The sequence below is a fragment of the Schistocerca cancellata genome, chromosome 3 (assembly GCF_023864275.1).
Source record: "Schistocerca cancellata isolate TAMUIC-IGC-003103 chromosome 3, iqSchCanc2.1, whole genome shotgun sequence".
In the NCBI taxonomy this organism is placed as follows: domain Eukaryota; kingdom Metazoa; phylum Arthropoda; class Insecta; order Orthoptera; family Acrididae; genus Schistocerca; species Schistocerca cancellata.
The window spans coordinates 623112329-623133913 of NC_064628.1; the positions used below are offsets into that span (position 1 = coordinate 623112329).

The window sequence follows — 21585 nt, forward strand, 5'->3', positions numbered from 1 at the left end:
TCCTCCTCCTGTTTACTCTTGCTTGTATTTCTAGACTCTTTACAGCCCTGTCTGCAGCCCGAAAGCGTTCCTTGTCTAAAGCAAGCATCGCTCGTACCATGTTAGAATGTTATTATTTACAGTAATAACACATACCTTTGGCTTTCCAACATTTCTCCTTTTCTTAAAAGCCTTCAGAGGATTTCTAATAACTTTACTTTTACTCATTATTATACTTCAACAAAACAGAGACTCAAGAAACAGAATTAATTACGAATATTTTCGAGATAACGACAGAGTAAATAAACATGAAACAATCGACAATCACACCAGCGATATATATTGAACCATCACAGGTTAGCCACAACACATACTTTATCTCACATCACTAAAATGTACCTGATGAACACGGACGTTAATAATAACACCATTTGACAGCAGTTTAACAGCGCCACAGTGGGTCACGCCCATGTAGAACACATTTCAAAAAAAATTTAAAAATAGTTGTAGTCTTCGGAATTGAATAAATTATATATCTATTAAAAGGTAATAGTCTGCAGATTCAGAAAAGTAAAAATTGAACTTTTCATGATATTGAGCCTTTCCGGAGCCCCTTAAGTTAGATTAAGTAGTGTGTAAGTCTAGGGACTGATGGCCTCAGCAGTTTCGTCCCATAGAACCTTACCACAAATTTCATCGGCATTGCGAGGAGAGTGGTAGGAGGTGGGGGCACGAAATCTGTACGCCAGTAAGAGACCAAATAACAGTTTCGGCGCAGAAGAGCAGAGAGTGGTTGTTGCGGGTCGTGTTTTCCGGTGGTCGTGCCGGCAGTAGAAAGCGCGCCTCCCGCGACTCCCAGCTCCGGCCTTGTTGCTGGCGAGTTTCCCCTGTTACGCGTGACTGGCGGCGCCCGCAGCGCCCTCAGATAAGCAGACGGCCGCTTTCGCAGTTACACGCGGAGCGACACAGAATAGGCCGCAAGCGCAACATCGGAAAAGGCTTCTTTAGATGACATTACTGAGTTGGAAAATAAATTTGTACCGTATTCTACAATCCAGCTTCTCTCAGCTTAACATAAGTAACATCCTACGTCATCATCTAAATGTCTTTCTACGTACACTTCTAGTCATTTGAAACGACCAAAAAGTTGTGACGTCGAATTCAACTGTGACGAATGTAGAAGAGTTTATGAGTGTAACTCCCCGTGGAGTCTTTCCGCGCTGGACAACTATTCCAAAATAGCTGTATCGCTTGAGGGAAAGTGGACTCCTTAGCCAAAATCGCTTGTAAACAAGCTTTATTGTCGATTACCGGTTTCGGTAAGCATGGTTACCTTCTTCTAGGGGTGCCGTGGCTGCCATGAAGTACGCAGAAGTGTGCGGTATGGGGCAAGAGCATTTGGCGAATTTTTCTATATATTATGATTTTAACATTGACTTGCAGATGCATCGTTCATCTCATCCCTCAGATGCCTGGCAATGGCTTAGAAATAGTACTTGTACAGCTGGTGTAGGAGGCATCTAATATTCTTTTATCGAGATCTGAAGATGGTAACCCTGAATGAGATTTTCACTCTGCAGCGGAGTGTGCGCTGATATGAAACTCCCTGGCAGATTAAAACTGTGTGACGGACCGAGACTCGAACACGGGACCTTTGCCTTTCGCGGGCAAGTGCTCTACCAACTGAGCTACCCAAGCACGACTCACGCCCCGTCCTCACAGCTTTACTTCTGCCAGTACCTCGTCTCTTACTTTCCAAACTTTACAGAAACTCTTCTGTAAAGTTTGCTTCTGTAAAGTTTGGAAAGTAAGAGACGAGGTACTGACAGAAGTAAAGCTGTGAGGACGGGGCGTGAGTCTTGCTTGGGTAGCTCAGTTGGTAGAGCACTTGCCCGCGAAAGGCAAAGATCCCGAGTTCGAGTCTCAGTACGGCACACAGTTTTAATCTGCCAGGGAGTTTCATAGTAACCCTGCTTACCGAAACTGGTAATCGACAATGAAAGCTGTTTCCAAGCGGTCTTGGCTAAGAAGTTCACATTTTCTCAAGTAACTATTACAGATCGCCCTTTACTATACAAGATGAGAGAACTAATAGCTGTATCTGTTTCAGACTACTTCGATCCGTTTCCGTATTCTTTTTAACACTTTCACAACAAGCCAAATATGATGCCAACCGTCTCGTAAAGTACACAGAACGTTAACTCAAACAATAATGACAATGAATGTATGCCGCATTCTATCATGTCGCTACATCAGAAATCCGACGGGCTGCCAGCACCACAGTCTCCGGGTAGCGGGTCAGCACATGGCGTCGTCTGCCGTTGCTAAAATGGATACCTGTCTTACGACATCTTGTTGTAATCGTGACCGAGACATCAGGTTCCTCTCCAACTTTCAGGTGTAATTAGCCTTAGCCTCTCGCTCAGTCACCGTGTTTGTGATCAAGCTAGTTACAGAAGTTACGGACAGCTGGAGATATTACAAAACTACGTAAATTGCTTTAGTCTGCACTACTTTACACTGCAACCTGTATCTTTAGCAGCATTTCTACAATGACCAGTTTGGAATGTCATGTTACCAGGCGTCTTGTAATAGCCAGTTTTCAGTTTCAAGTGCATCCTTGCACACGGAAGAGTACCATTTATACAATGACCTAGTTTTAGTGGAAATCACCATCTTCACGATAATCAGTTACACCTGATTGAACCAAATATTTGACTCGCAAATATCAGGGAAAATACTGCTACAACTCTCCTTCTTGAAGCGATCTTCTTACTCGTTTCGGGACGATCCTGCCTTCCACCAGAGTTTTCCTGTGAAATGACTACTATTACGTAGTAACAGACGCTGGTAGGTTCATGAAAAGGCTACCGGTTCAACTCTCAGCCTTCAGTAAATGTGCATATCACCAGCTCCAATTGACCGTCAAGCGCATTTGCACCCTTACAGTACGTATCTGTTTATTATCTCTTGACCAGTCGCACAGAATACATGAAACTGATATGGAAGTTTGTACAGTTATTAATATTACTGAAGTCTCTGGATTAATTTGCAGCCGCTAATGCTTCATATTCTTTACTCTATGTACAGTGCTGGCCATTACAATATCAGCAAGAAAGCGAAATGCGTGAAGCATAAAATTGACATGAAGTATAGTACATGCTCGGATATACAATTGATAGGCATTTCAGTGCAACCACACCAAATAGGTACGAGTTACGTCATCGTGGATATAAGGTATTATTACACAGCGAGTTTACCATTCTTAAACGCATTTAAACGTTTTTGTTGTGGGGAGAACATGTTATACTTGATGTAAGAAGATGAAACGTCGTCAGTACGTGTTGGATCTCGACAGTGGCAGGATCATGGCCCGTTAAGAATGATGTCTATACTCGTGTTGTTTGGAATCCCACGTGTAACAAGCGAATGTGAAATCGACGGGTTCAGGAGAGCCATACTCAAAGCCATTCAGGAAATCAAAAGTCACACACGACTAGCACGCGAGAGGACAGACATATTGTTCTCTCAGTTGTGGAGGATCGTGCAGCCTCGTCGAGTGTCTGGAGTTCAGTGGGCTTCTTTGCAGGAAGACACGTATCCACAGAAACAGCACCACGACGTTTGGAGCACCACGGACTGTCAGCACATTGGCCATTGACGCTACTGCAGAGAGAGGCACATGGACGGTTGTAATCAACATTGGAACCAGCTCATGTTTTGAGATGAGGCCCTGTTCTGCATACAGGATCACGACAGACACATCCACGTATGGAGAATGAACGTTGCTAGACTGTGTTCGTCACCGGTATGCGGGTCCAGCATTTGGCATCATATAGGACGGAGCCATTAAATTTCTAACGTGTTAAGGAAGGTGTCCGTGCCCCATCTTCTAAGTCACCATGAGATTGTCTTTTAACAAGATAATGCAGGACCGCATGTTCCCAAGGTGTTCAGACCTAGCTTGATACATAGTGTGTTTGACTGTTGCTCCAGTCCACAAGTTCTCCGCATCTCCCGAAAACTGAAAACATCTGGTCAAGGCCTGAAGGGATACTGGCGTACCACTATTCGCCTGATACTATGATTGATGAATTGTGGTATAGAGTCGCAGCAGTCTCGATGCCTAACCGATTCAGAGCAGTTGTTGCTGGTAGCTGTCTGTACGAAATTTCACACCATGGATAGCCCCAATTCACGTGCAAAATTGATAATGTATTCTTCGTCTAAATGACATGCATACAGCATGGTCTTGTGGTAGCGATCTCGCTTCCCGGGTTCCATTCCCGGCGGGGTCAGGAATTTTCTCTGCCTCGAGATGACTGGGTATTGAACTGTTGTCTTCATCATCATCATTCATCCTCATTACGGTCGGAGGAAGGCAATGGTAAACCACCTCCTCTAGGACCTTACCTAGTCGGCGGTGCGGGACTCCCGCATCGTTCCCTACGCTCCTCGGAGTATGGGGCATCATCATCACAAGCAATAAAGCTATCTTGTTTGTTGTTGTTCCTGGTGTTGTAGTTTAAAATGACCAATTGCGTAAAGTTTTGCTCTCGGAAGTGTGGTATCAGACGCGGAGGTAATTTTTTTGGTTAATTCCATTCAGTGCTATGCCAGTGATGACGCTGACGAGTGGTGTACTTGCAGGACGACCAGCCGGGCTACCAGGCGCTGGTGTCTGACCCGCTGCAGTCGGAGGAGTCGATGGCGCACAAGAAGCTGGCGGCGGTGGACCAGCGCTTGGACGCCGAGCCTCAGCAGCAGGAGTCGGAGGCGCAGGAGCAGCAGCAGCAGCAGCAACAGGACCAGGACCAGGACCAGGAGCAGGACGAGCCCTCGGCGGAGCAGCCGTCCGACGAAGACGGCGCCGACCGCGACCAGCAGCTGCACTTCAAGCTGCCGCTCACGCTAGACTTCGACGACCTGGCCGGCGTGAGTACTCCACCGTCAATGTAAATCAAAGCGCAGTACGAAGAGTAGTCGTAAGGCTTTAATCATTACCTCGGAAAAAAGTTACGTAACTAATTTTATTGTTTGTTTCCAAATAGATATCTGGAGTCAAGGTACACAATGGAAACCACGCGCCACTGTAGCGTAACGTGCCGCCAGCTGGAGTGGTGCAGCCCGTTGATAGAGTGGAGCATCTCGCGGTTATTCGTTTTCTACAGCAGCGGAAATCTTGCAGACGTGTCAGGCGAATCTAGATCGGTTTCTTTGGTCTGACAAGACTGCAACATTTCCGCTGCTGTCGAAAACGAATTACTGCACGATACTCCACTTTATCAACTGGCTGCACCGTTTCATCTTGGACCCGCTGGCGACTCGTTACGGTACTGTGATGCGGTCTTTTCATTCTGTATGTATATATGTACCGGGTGGTTATAATTAAACTTTCCTTAATTAACACGTCATAGCACGGAAACTAATTACCGCACGAGTACCAAACTTGGCAGCATTAATTTCAAGCATGTGGGGAAGACAAATAATGTAGAGTCAATTCTATTGAAACACTTTTAATATGCTGATACGGTACATCAGTGGCGAGCCAGTGGCTATGTTGGACCTTCCATCGGGCTACAGACCCCCTTGAAGATGTCCTCCGCAGACGGGGACAAAACGTTGGGAATTGACACAGAATTCATCAACCGACCACGGCATAACAGCCCGGATAATTATAATGCACATGGCATTTCCGGCCGTGAAAGTCTACATTTTAGTGTTCCATATAAGGTTAACGAATTGTGGGGAAAGTAAACACTCTCAGGAATATCCGCGAACTGCATCGCCACTGATTCATCAGGCGTATTGCGGAGGGCCAGTATAACTTTGTGAAACTCTGCAGTTATTTCTTGTGACGTAGTGGGATAGATGGGGTGGGGAATCATCTGCTGGCCCTTCAGTTTGCAAACCTGTGAAGGGGAGAGTTGCACGACTCACTGTCCGGTGATCTACCTTCGGTCGCACTTGTACACTCCACCCCCGCCACCCTCCACCCTGTCCCAGGCTCAGAAGAAGTGTTATCCCTTCATACGGCTCTACTTCACTTAGACGTTGTGTACACATCTAATGTTCGTTCTTAACCTACTTCATTTAACAGTAAACATTAATTTACATCTACATCTATACTCCGCGAGCCACCTTACGGTGTGTGGCGGAGGGTACTTATTGTACCACTATCTGATCCCCCCATCCCTGTTCCATTCACGAATTGTGCGTGGGAAGAACGACTGCTTGTAAGTCTCCGTATTTGCTCTAATTTCTCGGATCTTTTCGTTGTGATCATTACGCGAGATATATGTGGGCGGTAGTAATATGTTGCCCATCTCTTCCCGGAATGTGCTCTCTCGTAATTTCGATAATAAACCTCTCCGTATTGCGTAACGCCTTTCTTGAAGTGTCCGCCACTGGAGCTTGTTCAGCATCTCCGTAACGCTCTCGCGCTGACTAAATGTCCCCATGACGAATCGCGCTGCTTTTCGCTGGATCATGTCTATCTCTTCTATTAATCCAACCTGGTAAGGGTCCCATACTGATGAGCAATACTCAAGAATCGGACGAACCAGCGTTTTGTAAGCTACTTCTTTCGTCGATGAGTCACATTTTCTTAGAATTCTTCCTATGAATCTCAACCTGGCGCCTGCTTTTCCCACTATTTGTTTTATGTGATCATTCCACTTCAGATCGCTCCGGATAGTAACTCCTAAGTATTTTACGGTCGTTACCGCTTCCAATGATTTACCACCTATGGCATAATCGTACTGGAATGGATTTCTGCCCCTATGTATGCGCATTATATTACATTTATCTACGTTTAGTGAAAGCTGCCAGCTGTCGCACCATGCATTAATCCTCTGCAGGTCTTCCTGGAGTACGTACGAGTCTTCTGATGTTGCTACTTTCTTGTAGACAACCGTGTCATCTGCAAATAGCCTCACGGAGCTACCGATGTTGTCAACTAAGTCATTTATGTATATTGTAAACAATAAAGGTCCTATCACGCTTCCTTGCGGTACTCCCGAAATTACCTCTACATCTGCAGATTTTGAACCGTTAAGAATGACATGTTGAGTTCTTTCTTCTAGGAAATCCTGAATCCAATCACAAACCTGGTCCGATATTCCGTAAGCTCGTATTTTTTTCATTAAACGTAAGTGCGGAACCGTATCAAATGCCTTCCTGAAGTCCAGGAATACGGCATCAATCTGCTCGCCAGTGTCTACGGCACTGTGAATTTCTTGGGCAAATAGGGCGAGCTGAGTTTCACATGATCTCTGTTTGCGGAATCCATGTTGGTTATGATGAAGGAGATTTGTATTATCTAAGAACGTCATAATACGAGAACACAAAACATGTTCCATTATTCTACAACAGATTGACGTAAGCGAAATAGGCCTATAATTATTCGCATCTGATTTATGACCCTTCTTGAAAATGGGAACGACCTGCGCTTTCTTCCAGTCGCTAGGTACTTTACGTTCTTCCAGCGATCTACGATAAATTGCTGATAGAAAGGGGGCAAGTTCTTTAGCATAATCACTGTAGAATCTTAAGGGTATCTCGTCTGGTCCGGATGCTTTTCCGCTACTAAGTGATAGCAGTTGTTTTTCAATTCCGATATCGTTTATTTCAATATTTTCCATTTTGGCGTCCGTGCGACGGCTGAAGTCAGGGACCGTGTTACGATTTTCCGCAGTGAAACAGTTTCGGAACACTGAATTCAGTATTTCTGCCTTTCTTCGGTCGTCCTCTGTTTCGGTGCCATCGTGGTCAACGAGTGACTGAATAGGGGATTTAGATCCGCTTACCGATTTTACATATGACCAAAACTTTTTAGGGTTCTTGTTTAGATTGTTTGCCAATGTTTTATGTTCGAATTCGTTGAATGCTTCTCTCATTGCTCTCTTTACGCTCTTTTTCGCTTCGTTCAGCTTTTCCTTATCAGCTATGATTCGACTACTCTTAAACCTATGATGAAGCTTTCTTTGTTTCCGTAGTACCTTTCGTACATGATTGTTATACCACGGTGGATCTTTCCCCTCGCTTTGGACCTTAGTCGGTACGAACTTATCTAAGGCGTACTGGACGATGTTTCTGAATTTTTTCCATTTTTGTTCCACATCCTCTTCCTCAGAAATGAACGTTTGATGGTGGTCACTCAGATATTCTGCGATTTGTGCCCTATCACTCTTGTTAAGCAAATATATTTTCCTTCCTTTCTTGGCATTTCTTATTACACTTGTAGTCATTGATGCAACCACTGACTTATGATCACTGATACCCTCTTCTACATTCACGGAGTCGAAAAGTTCCGGTCTATTTGTTGCTATGAGGTCTAAAACGTTAGCTTCACGAGTTGGTTCTCTAACTATCTGCTCGAAGTAATTCTCGGACAAGGCAGTCAGGATAATGTCACAAGAGTCTCTGTCCCTGGCTCCAGTTCTGATTGTGTGACTATCCCATTCTATACCTGGTAGATTGAAGTCTCCCCCTATTACAATAGTATGATCACGAAACTTCTTCACGACGTTCTGCAGGTTCTCTCTGAGGCGCTCAACTACTACGGTTGCTGATGCAGGTGGTCTATAGAAGCATCCGACTATCATATCTGACCCACCTTTGATACTTAGCTTAACCCAGATTATTTCACATTCGCATTCGCTAATAACTTCACTGGATATTATTGAATTCTTTACTGCTATAAATACTCCTCCACCATTGGCGTTTATACCGTTAACACGCCGTTTTTAATAATTTGCTGTTTTCCATCCTCAGAGAAGAAAAGAACAGGACCTTTTCTGTAGAAAGTTTAATGTAATATAATTTTGTGCTGCGAAACATTTTCGCTAGAAGCTGTTGTTTCCAAGTTATTCAAGAAATACGAGGGCTGTCCAGAAAGTAAGTTCCGATCGGTCGCGAAATGGAAACCACAGTGAAAACCAGAAACGTTTTATTTGCAATAGTTAGGTACACCTTCCACCTACTTCTCTACATAGCCGCTGCTCCAACTTCGAGGGCTGCCGTAGTGTTGTATCAACTTGCTAATATCCTCATCATAGAAAGCAGCCGCCTGTGCTTTCGGCCAGTTATCTGCACTGGTCTGCAGCTCGTTGTCTGTGGAAAAATTTAGCCTTCATAGCTAGCGGTTCTTGTGAGAAGAGATGAGACTCAGGGAGAGACAATTACGGACTGTATTGTGGGTGATCAAACACTTATCATCGGAAACGCTGCAGGAGCATCTTCATTGCCCCTGCAGCGTGCGGCCGAGAATTGGCATGAAGAAGGGACTGCTCGACAGTTGTGTTATGTGGGGTGCAAGACACAGGCGAAATCTCTAACCACGCCCTCTTACTTGACGGGAGACGCTATTCCCTGCGCATCTTTACGTACTCACTGTTCACTCAAAACTGAAAGAGCGACGCGACAGCATCGACGGACATACTAGAGGCACTGCCCAACCTGTGCAAAGCTTTACCGGATTTTCCCAGTGGTTTCCATTTAGCGACCGATCAGAACTTACTATCTGGGCAACCCTCGTACATAAAGGTGGTGTCTAAATGCCCACCCGCACACTAACGCCCCGCCGATAGTAATTTTTAATATGTTGGTTATGACAGTCTGCTAACACTGTAGAAAAATTTGGACTACACGAATTCTTCTGATTTTTCTTAGTTGACTGTTCTATGGAATATGTTCTAAATATGTAGGCTTGAGGTTGTGGTGACAGAGCTGGGAGTAACTGAGAGGGTGCTGGTTGCAGTCGCTGGTGGAGCGCAACCTGCGGGCGCGCATGGACTGCGTGGTGGAGAAGCGGCGGCTGGACCAGACGGTGGCGCAGCCGGCGCGCGAGCTGCGGCTGCCCTTCGGCCTCAACGTGAGCACCGCGCCGCGCCTCGAGCACTCCACCGGGGAGCGGCTCGCCATCTCCTGCGAGACCGGCCGCGACCAGAGGTACTGCTGGCTGCTCGCCGCCGCCTGCTTTCCTCGCCCGTCTTCACTATCACCAACGGGAGAAAACACGTTCCAGTGAACTTGATTTAGCAAACGAACCCTATGACAGATAATTATTGAGTACGTGGTTACGGGCCGCCACTGATTTCGGTGTCAAATATTGTACCAGTATTTGAGATACAGGGTGATTTTTTCTACCGTGTAAAAGCTTTAGGAATTGATCGATGAGAGGACATGGAACAAAAAAGATCTAATGAACTTATGTCCGGAAATGCATGGTTTCCGTGCTAGAGACCATTTATTCAGTCATACTTTGTTACAGAGACTGCTCTCTAGTACATGCTGTACCGTGCAGACACAGTTACAGTATGCATGGTTTCCTCCCACAGGGTGGTACTGTTCCTTAGACGTCATGCCATAGTAATTGGTAATGTTGTGTCCGCTTCACTTCTCTTGCTGACTCACCTTGTAGTGGTTCCGTATTCGAATCAAGACGTGGTGTTTGCTTACGGAATGGCAAGCGGCTACGGGTGGCGGGCAGCAAGGTTGTATCAGGAGACCTGTTCCCGCCGCACAATGTTCGACTGGGTCTTTTCAGGAAGCGAAATCATGAGGGACGTACCCGAAATGTTCGGACACCTGACCTGGAGGAAAATGTGATTAACACTGTGGAAGGCGAGCGCCGTGTCAGTACCAGCCAGTTGGCCCGCCAGTACAGGGTAAGCTGGAAGAACGTGTGGAACATTCTTCAAGACAGCTGTTACCACCCTTACTTACTAGCAACAGACTTTCCACGTCGGGAGCAGTTTTTTCGCTGGTTTCTTCACCAGACAACCAGGATTCCGGCTTTTGTGCCATCCATCCTATTCACAGATGAGGCTACCTTTACAAGGAGTGGTATCTTCAGCTCTCATAACAGTTATCTGTGCGATAATTTGCACAACCTTCATGATATGGTGACAGCGAATCATCAGCATCGGTGCAGCCGGAATGTGTGGGTCGGGATAACTGGCGACCGTATTGTGGAACCAGAGTTCCTTCCACGTCGCCTAACAGGTCGGAACTATCGGCGTTTCTTGCGGGTGACTTTGCCTCCCCTGCTCGAAGAAGTGCCATTGATGTTCGAAAGGTTATTTGGCTGCTACATGATGGTGCTCCAGCCCACTTTGCCGTTAACGTCCGGACGTATCTCAATTGTGTCTTCCTTCGTCGATGGATCGGACGAGGGGGCCAACTTACATGGCCGGCTTGTTTACTGGATCTCAACCAGTGAGATTTCTGGTTACGGGGCCACCTCAAAAGGATCGTGTATGTAGAGCCCATTCCTAGTGTAGAGACACTGGAGCAATGTATTAATGTTGCCTTTGGCACTGCTCGGATGCAGCCTGGCCGATGTGAACGAGCCATTCTGCGGCGCGTACACGCATGCGTTGAGGCACAATAAAACTGTTTACAACACGTACTGTAACTGTGGCTGTATGGTACAGCGCTCATTAGACCACAGTCTCTGTAACAATGTTTGACATAATAAATGGTATCTAGCATACTAACCGTGTATTTCCGGACATAAATTCATTAGACCTTTTTTTGTTCGTATCCTCTCATCGATAAATCCCTAGAGTTTGTACACGGTGGATAAAATCACCCTAAACAAACTTTGCGATTAAGTCCCCTTGCGTTTGGGCTCGGTTTCGACCCATAGCTCTTAGTTGTGGATCATAGTACAAGCATGACAGAGCACCGGCACATTTCGCTGCTAACATACGATGACATCTTCGTGTCAATATAGCCCAACATGGAAACATGGATACGTTCAGTGGGGTCTGTACCTTGACCTCCTACATCACCCGACCTCAATCTTCTGGATATTTCTGTCTGGGGCTATATCAGAAATGAAGTGTAAAGAGCTTCCGTTAATACAGTATAACAAATGGATCAGAAGACTGCACAGTATTGTCCAGATTTACAAGATGATTCGAGGGCGTTTGAAATATTTCGTAACTCTCCCCAGAGACGACTGCAAAGTACGATCCAGATGCCAAAGCTGTATGTGGAACTCCTCCTTTAACAGTTACGAGTGCACAGTAAATTGTGAAATGTAATGTCCTGCAGTAATACCGTGTTGAATTACATCAAGAGAGAAATATGAACTCAGTTTCTTGTGGACTTTATTGAAAAGCTTATATTTCAAATAAATTTGTACTTACTAGAACAATATTTCATAATGAAGTCAGCGGCGGCTCTTATTTAGCGGATCCATGCTTACTGGAACGTTTTGGCTTCCGTTACCGTAAAGAAAAAGATGTATCAAGATAATGTTGTTTCGCTATCAGGGGTATATTAACCATCACGACTGCCCTTCTTGACACTTTGTTACGAAGATATGAACAGCAGTACATCTTTCTCAAATAGTATTATATTTTATATTTCGTAATCCTCTTCCTCTCTTCAAGACCTGTTCAAGAATGATCCTTACTGTCATTCAAGAAAACATAACGTTATTACTGTAAAAACGTAACACAATCAGTGCAGCTACCTGGGGTAACCTAATTCGTGTACTTGCGGGAGTCGACAGTAAACAAATGTAAAGGCAAGGAAAATGCGCGCCGGCCGTTCAGTAAACTATCTCCAGCTGTATATTTGTGGGAGTACGATGTTCACCAACGAATAGAAGGTAGAAATGCTACTCGCCAATAGACAGTTTAAGCTCGCAAATCAGTAATTGCAACAATATTTTCTTATTTTCAACATGTGTATGCATAGTACTGCCGGGGAGCATTACGCTTAGCTCCAACCACAATTAAAGGCATAAGAATGATGTAGCTTTTAATTAAAGACTGTCTTTATTGTACACGACATGTTTAAAAGTACTGCAATAGTCTACTATATGTATTTGTTATTTGCGGTGGTCAGTATAAACGGGACACAATATACAGTGTTTCAGCTGTCACTACCTGTGGGTCTTATGCAACACGCAACGCCTTCAAAAACAGCGCACGAGTTTTTCATATTATCTCCCTCACTACGTGAAAACTATTATTCCCACAAGGAAAATGAACAGGACGTTTTTGTAAGAAATTTAATGTAATTAAATTTTGTACTGGGATACATTTTCAATGGAAGCTACGGTTCTACAGTTATTCAAGAACAAAGCGTTTGAAGGTCTTTTTTGTATGTTTTTCTACAAAAATTCGAAAACTACAGCATCTAGCAAAAAAGTATCTCAGTAAAAAATTTAGCTATATTAAATTTCCTACAAGAAGCTCCTGTTCATTTCTTCTGTAGGACTAATAGTTTGCATGTAGCATGCGAGAGAATATGAAAATTTTGCATATGGTATTTGAAGGCGTTGCGGTTTGCATGAAACCCATAGATACAAGCAGCTGTATCACACTATATACAGGATGTAATGGGTATGACTGCAGTTAATTCTATTAGTGACTGAGGACGGTGTGCTGAACATTACATCAGTATTTATGTAATTTTGAGACTAATAATTATAACTATTACAAGCTGTATGTTTTTAGGTTGGGTAGTACCCCTTTGTACATGAGGCAAGAGCTAGCTTATTTTCCCCGGGGCAGCAGATCAGGTGTTAAAGTGTGGATGCGTGGACGCGAAACGGTTAGTCTGTACTGACAGGCATAGTCCACCTAGTGGTGCAGTTACGACCCTGCAGAAAACATCATGTCGTAAAGTTCGTAACGTGTTTGTAGGAAGACAGCTAGATGCAGAGAAAAATAATCAGCACACTGACTTGTGTACATATTAAGACACCACATATAAAAATATCAGTACTTATGCTCGTTATATTCTGTATACACACACTTACGAGAAAAAAAAACACATCACCAAAAAATAATTAATACAGAGTAATGAAATTTTGGGAATACAATGCCTAGGTAAGATGCTGAAGTACGTAATATTGCAAGGGAACAGGTCAATGTAAGCACAGGATAATCCACTGCAGATGTGATATGCTGGTACATTAATAACCAATGTAACCGCCAGAATGCTGAATGCAAGCCTGCAAACGTGTGTGCATTGTGTTGTACAACTGCCGGATGCCAGTTTGTGGGATGGAGTTCCATGCCTGTTGCACTTGGTTGGTCAATAGAGGGATGGTTAATGCTGGTTATCGATGACACTGGAGACAGATCTGGTGCTTGAGATGGCCAAAGCAACATGTCGACCCTCTGTAGAGCATGATGGGCTACAACAGCGGTATGTGGGCCAGCATTGTGGTGTTGGATAACCCCCCCCCCCCCCCCCCCGCCATGGGATGCTGTTCATGAATGGCAGTACAACAGGTCGAATCAGCAGACTGACTTACAAATTTGTAGTCATAGTGCGTGGGATAACCACGTGCTGTTATACGAAATCTCACCCCAGACCATAACTCCAGATGTCGGTCCTGTGTGCCTAGCATGCAGAAGGTTGGTTGCAGGCCCTCATCTGGCCTCCTCCTCCTAAACAAGTCACAGCCATCACTGGTACTCATTGTTTGTCATGGTCTGCCTTGACTTGCTTGCTCCATTGTATCGTTCAGAGGAGTCACGTGTGTTCGTGTAAAAAAGAGTACAAGGGAGCGTATGTGGTCTTACGTTGTATATTAGGCTATCGTCATTTTGTGTGCTATAGTCCCATTTGCCCCACACATACTATTTTACATACTATTACTATTTTACTATTTTAGTTTATAATTTAATACATACTACTACACATTGATCTTGCCAAAAGCCGAGAAGTGATTCTTCTTGGTGTTTTAGCCCTCTGGGGCACTCTGGGATGCTCTCTGGGTCACTCTGGGATGCTCTCTCTGCCAGTCTGAGATTATCTTTATCGTATATAATCATGTGTTTTTTAATTGTTTATAATTTTAAATTTAGCCTTTATTTTATTGTTCAATTTAAAGTTGTGAAGCATCCTTATCTATCTCATGAGATTTTTTTAAAAAAAGTATATAACTAGGTCCATTTAAAAATCTTATCTTTTAGATCTATTTATTAATTATTTATTAATCAGAATGTACTGATGGGTGCAGGAGTTCCGACTCCTGGGGAGGTGGGTGGGCATTCATGCATGGCTGTGTGCGCCGCCATCTTGGCGGGTGACCTTGAACGAGATTCGCTCCGCCACCACCAGGGCCGCGGAGGATCGCGCTCTAGTTTTAACAGAGCGCGATCCGCTGGAAAATTCAGCTTCCGGTGCCGCCATTGCGGTTTATCACCGCGCTACTTCCTGCCGCGCCCAGCTGTCTGCTTATTTATCAGCAGGAAGTGAGACGTACGGCGCTGCTCTTTCAGTACTTGCAGGCAGCTACTGCATGTTTGGAGGACTTGTAGTGCTCGTATATGTGGCACAACAGACCTCCGCCCTATCCTTGAAAGACCTCTCACTTAACACCACTGAAGCTGCCATTGGTGGTGCTTCGGGGTCAGTGAATTATGCGCTACAGAGCAACTGGCTCGGAACTGTCCTTGAAATAAACGATTTGTGACAGTTCGTTGTGTCACTGTGCTGCCAGCTGCTGCACAGATTGCTTCTGCAGATGCAGTACGGTACGCTAGAGCCTTTACGTCACACACAGTGTGGTCTTCTGACTCAGTAGTGCCACGTGGGCATCTTCTTGCAACAGTACCTTCTCGTCACCTCCGAATCCAGAAATCATGAAACAATGGCTATTATACTGTCAAGTCTTTCTAAAACATCACAGAAGGAGCATCTAGCTTCTCGTAGCCCTATTGCACTACCTCGTTCAAACTCAGTGATGTGCTAATAATGACAGCTTCTTTGTCATGTTCAAGAAATTCTTGACTAACATTAACTCGCGACCTCCAGTATCAAAGGCAGCTAACACTCACGACCGTTACAGTGTGTATTTACAGCAACTTGGATTTCCATCCCCGTAGAAGGACTACTAGCACTATTCATATGCGACTAGTGCGAACTCTGAACAGACATCATCTTTGAGATGTAGAAGCACACATACTAACTTTCGTTTATGTTGCACAACCCCTTCTTGATGTTTGGACGTTTTTCCCATCAGTGTATATACCATTAAAACTGCTACACCAAGAAGAAATGCAGATGATAAACGGGTATTCAATTGGAGAAATATATTATACTATAACTGACATGTGATTACATTTTCACGCAATTTGGGTGCATAGATCCTGAGAAATTAGTACCCAGAACAACCACCTCTGACCATAATAATGTTTTTGATACGCCCGGGCATTGAGTCAAACAGAGCTTGGATGGCGTGTACAGGTACAGCTGCCCATGCAGCTTCAACACGATACCACAGTTCATCAGGAGTAGTGACTGGCGTATTGTGACGAGCCAGTTGCTCGGCCACCATTGACCAGACGTTTTTAATTGGTGAGAGATCTGGAGAAAGTGCTGGCCAGGGCAGCAGTCGAGCATTTTCTGTACCTAGAAAGGCCCGTACAGGACCTGCAACATGCGGTCGTGCATTATCCCGCTGAAATGTAGGGTTTCGCAGGGATCAAATGACGGGTAGAGCCACGGGTCTTAACCCATCTGAAATCTAACGTCGACTGTTCAAAGTGCCGTCAATGCGAACAAGAGGTGACCGAGACGTGTTCAAATGGTTCAAATGGCTCTGAGCACTATGGGACTCAACATCTTAGGTCATAAGTCCCCTAGAACTTAGAACTACTTAAACCTAACTAACCTAAGGACATCACACACACCCATGCCCGAGGCAGGATTCGAACCTGCGACCGTAGCAGTCCCGCGGTTCCGGACTGCAGCGCCTGAACCGCTAGACCACCGCGGCCGGCAGCGAGACGTGTAACCAATGGCACCCCATACCATCACGCCGAGTGATACGCCAGTATGGCGATGACGAATACACGCTTACAATGTGCGTTCACCGCGGTGTCGCCAAACACGGATGAGACCATCATGATGCTGTAAACAGAACCTGGATTCATCCGAAAAAATGTCGTTTTGCCATTCATGCGCCCAGGTTTCGTCGTTGAGTACACCATCGCAGGCGCTCCTGTCTGTGATGCAGCGTCAAGGGTAACCGCAGCCATGGTCTCCGAGCTGATAGTCCATGCTGCTGCAAACGTCGTCGAACTGTTCGTGCAGATGGTTGTTGTCTTGCAAACGTCCCCATCTGTTGACTCAGGGATGGAGACGTGGCTGCACTATCCGTTACAGCCATGCGGATAAGATGCCTGTCATCTAAACTGCTAGTGATATAAGGCCGTTGGGATCCAGCACGACGTTCCGTATTACCCTCCTGAACCCACCGATTCCATATTCTGTTAACAGTCATTGGATCTCGACCAACGCGAGCAGAAATGTCGCGATGCGATAAACCGCAATCGCGATAGGCTACAACCCGACCCTCATCAAAGGCGGAAACGTGATGGTACGCATTTCTGCTCCTTACACGAGGCATCGCAACAGCGTTTCACCAGGCAACGCCGGTCAACTGCTGTTTGTGTATGAGAAATCGGTTGGAAACTTTCGTCATGTGAGCACGTCGTAGGTGTCGCCACCGGTGCTACCCTTGTGTGAATGCACTGAAAAACTAATCATTTGCATATCACAGCATCTTCGTCCTGTCGATTAAATTTCCGTCTGTATCGCGTCATCTTCGTGGTGTAGCAATTTTAGTAGCCAGTAGTGTAAATGTGTGTATGTGTGTGTGTCTGTAGATAAGAAGTCCTATATCAAGAATTGTGATTTGTAAGTGTGGGAGTGCGTAACGGTATGGAGCCCGTGACGTTGACTGGGTGTGCCCCCTGCTCGCAGACACATGCCGGCCATGGAAGTGATGGGCCCCGTGGTGGTGCCGCTGCCGGGCCCCGTGCAGCTGCCCCTGCAGTTCCACGGCGCGCACATGCAGCCGCAGCCACAACACCGCCCCAGGCCGCAACCGCAGCCACAGCCGGAGGAGCAGGCGGTGCCGCTGCACATCCTGGAGGCGCTGCGCGTCCCCATACAGGTGGCCGAGCTGCAGCAGGTACCTCACCACTCCCTCTTCTCCATCTGCCGCACGCTCACTGCTCACTCTGCTTGGGCGCAAATACCGAGTACCACCTGGTTCCAAGCATACATTGGTAATAGTCGGGAAGGCTCGATTAGTGTCAGACAAAATGCTTTTTCGAAATCACGATATTCTGTGAACAAGCTTCATCCCAAACAATATTATGATACTTTACTTAACAGAATTTTAAAATTCCATGTCATGAGAATATACATTTGTTGACTTTTTAGGATTCTGTACCTCAATCGGTAAAAAAGGAACCCTTACATGATCGCTTTATAGTCTGTTTCTCTGCCTATCTGTCAGACTTTTCCCTTTTTCTCAGGAGTGGGTAGATGCATCAAATTGAAATTTATGTTACATACTAAGGACTATAGTCCTTTGGTGGTGGCACATATTTTGGTATCCAGAAACTCACTCACTGAAACCTATAGGGTACTTGGCTACTTCTCCTAGACGTAGTATCACTAACTTTGGCAAGAAGAAGAGCTTCACAGTACAGGAAAAGGGGAAAAAATAAGAAAATTGTTAATTTATGCGATTGCAGTCTTTCTGGGCGTATTCCACTGATGAATTCTTCTCGGATTATCAGCCGAGTGATGGCGTCGTCTTGTCGCAACGTTTCAATGAGTTTCTGACTTCGCCAGAAGATGATGGGTACGAAAGCCGTAACAAAAACCGTCTCAGCGAGGAATGTAAAGAGCACGTTTTTAGCACTCATACTTTTCGTTTCCTCAACAGGGTCCTGCGGAGATGCAGCGCATCCCGATTCAGATAACGGAGGTGCACGAGATCCCGGAGGTGCAGCTGCGCCAGGGCCCGGGCCGCATCCCGCCGCAGGTGGTGGCCGAGATGCGCGCCGCCGTGCAGATGGCCGCTGCGGAAGCCGCCGCAGCTGCCGCCCGCAGGCCCCCGCAGCCGCAGCCGCCGCAGAGGCCCGTGCCAGCGTCTGAGGCGCAGCTGCGCGCCCACCTGGAGGCGCAGGCGCAGGCGCAAGCCCAAGCACAGGCGCAGGCGCAGCAGGCCCGCCGCATGCCGCCGCAGCTGCAGCTGGCCGAGGCCCACCAGATCCCCATGCACATGTTCGAGGCACAACAGATCCCCGTCCAGGTCGCCGAGGGACAGGTCTTCGAGGCCCACCACGTGCCGATGCAGGTACGTTCCGTATTCACCACCCACTGAAGTGTATGATCCTGGCTTTGCATTTGAAAGTCAGAGTTCCTTGACCATTTTACCAACAATTCACATCTACAGTTTGTTCAAGAAGTCTCCACATGACCAGCTCAAAAATATACAGGGGGAAAGCTTTGAGTGGTGATAGTATGGTATGCTGGGGTACCACACGAGAAAAGTTTGTGACAATTGATACCAGAAGCAGTGGGACATTCATCCACAGTAGGAACATCGTTGCACGCATACCAATCACGCTACCCTTGAGAACCACGCCCCCTGGAGTGGCAGCGCCATCAGGAAGAGAGACGCCAGCTTATGTAACTGTGCACGAGCAAACTTTGTCGATTAAAAGTTGTAAATCATTGTAAGCCTTGCTACGGAGATCCTGTAGAACGTTCGTTGCATCTTCAAGTCTTCAATTCAGATAGAAATAATGGCCGACAGATAGACACTGATTAGTCTTCAGTAGAAACAGAACAGTGAATAGAATTATTGTGTCTGGACAGAGACTGCCCCCCTAGAGATTTGAATACTGTTAGTTTGAAACTGCTCTTGGAATAGTACCTCAAGACAGAAGATTAATCTTCTTCCGATTGTAGTTCAGAGGATATTATTTGTTCGTGTCCATGGAACTATAGTCAATGCAGGATAGATAGGCTAAAACTGCAACCTACCAGTCTTTTTCAGCTGGCCGGGGTGGCCGAGCAGTTCTAGGCGCTACAGTCTGGAACCGCGCGACCGCTACGGTCGCAGGTTCGAATCCTGTCTCGGGCATGGATGTGTGTGATGTCCCTAGGTTAGTTAGGTTTAAGTAGCTCTAAGTTCTAGGGTACTGATGACCTCAGAAGTTAAGTCCCATAGTGCTCAGAGCCATTTGAACCATTTAGTCTTTTTGAGCGGCAGCGGAGATTTCCGGCAAATGGACTCCCTCTGTTCACAACAGATAGTATTTATGATTCTGTACAAAAAACTTCAAATGATTGTATGCTCTTTTCTTAACCATACCTGACATACAGCTGTTTGAAAATCACAGACATCAGTCACCATGAAGCCATTTCTGGCCACCGATGTCACCCAATCTTTCTCCATTAAATTACTCTTTTTGGGGCTGGATAAAGAGTCAAGTCTACAAGTGCAGAGTGGTCAACAAGGAGGAACTTCTCACTCATGTTTTACATATTTGTGCTCAAGTGAAAGACCATTCAAATGAGATGAGATTAGCAAGAGAGCAGCTGCCTTCAAGTCCGCCCCCGGGAGCTGAGTGGTCAGCATGGCAGAATGTCAGTCCTACACCTGGCGAACGGTCTACCAATGGGAGGCCCTACTCACATGACATTTACATTTTAGCTGCCTTCAAGAACTACAGACTGCATTGCAGTTGATGGTGGACTATCTGAACATCTTTTCTGAGGAAATGTAGACAATTAAAAAAAAATTACATCACAATGTTTCATTTACTGTCATCTGCATGTGTCCTGCTCCCCATTGTTTTCAACAGCTTCCTCAGAAACTTTTAAGAACAAGACATATGTTCTTATGACGTTTTTTGTTCAGAATCACTAATACTGTCACTCCTCAAAGCATGTACCTTTCCTGGACACTTTCAGTGAGGTATCTGAATGTACGTGGAGGAATAGCAGACTCTCCTAGCTCTACTCATAATGGCAGTAGTGTTCTCCTGGCGTTAGTTAAACTCACACCATTCTGTCTGATTGCTGTGTGATACAGCGTGATTCATCACTCCAAACCACTTGTTTTCAGTCAACCACACTCCTATGGCATCGCTCTGTACACCACTGTAAGTGTCGCTTAGACTAACTACAGAAATGTGTGGCTCAAGAGCATCTGCTTGTCCATTTTACCCCATTATTTGTAACTCCCTACACACACTTTGGGCACTTTGGGACTCACATGTGGTTTCTTCCACTGATTTAATTCAATTTTTTACGACCACCCTCCACAGTGTTTGGTCTGAGCAAATCAGTACATGAAGCCTGCCTGCTCTTATTTTAGCTGTGGTTGTTCCTTCACTTCCACTTCAAAATCACAGTCCATTTGGGCAGCTTTTGAAGGGTTGAAATGTCTGTGATGGATCTGTTACTCAAGTGAATCCAGTGATAGTCCATATTGCAAATCACTGAGCTCTTCTGGCCTACCAGTTCTGCTATTACTGCTTCTCTATTCACAACAAACGGTCATTTTCGCATTACATGGGGTGTCCAGATACTTTCTGTGAGGTAGTGTATGTACACAGTACATATGTATATGCAAAATTGTGTCTTGCACCTCCAGTCCAACCTGTCATCATACAGAGCATCTCAGATGTTAAGCTTTGAAAGGCTTCCACAATACTTTAGCACAATCATTCGTTAGTCTTGTACAAACATTGAGCCATGGGAGACTTCATTAATTCCCATGCTGGGTTTTCTGGCTTGCTAAAGTCCCAGCTAAAT

General features: G+C 45.6%; 1 protein-coding gene across 1 annotated transcript in view; it reads left to right on the forward strand.

Annotated features, from left to right (window-relative positions):
- LOC126175537 (uncharacterized) overlaps window positions 1–21585 on the forward strand; it is a 124205-nt gene that overhangs the window by 96280 nt on the left and 6340 nt on the right. The window contains exons 3-6 of the mRNA XM_049922370.1: window positions 4630–4914; window positions 9740–9930; window positions 17725–17935; window positions 18701–19114. Of these exons, the coding sequence (XP_049778327.1) occupies window positions 4630–4914; window positions 9740–9930; window positions 17725–17935; window positions 18701–19114 (1101 nt within the window). The remainder of the gene's footprint in view (window positions 1–4629; window positions 4915–9739; window positions 9931–17724; window positions 17936–18700; window positions 19115–21585) is intronic.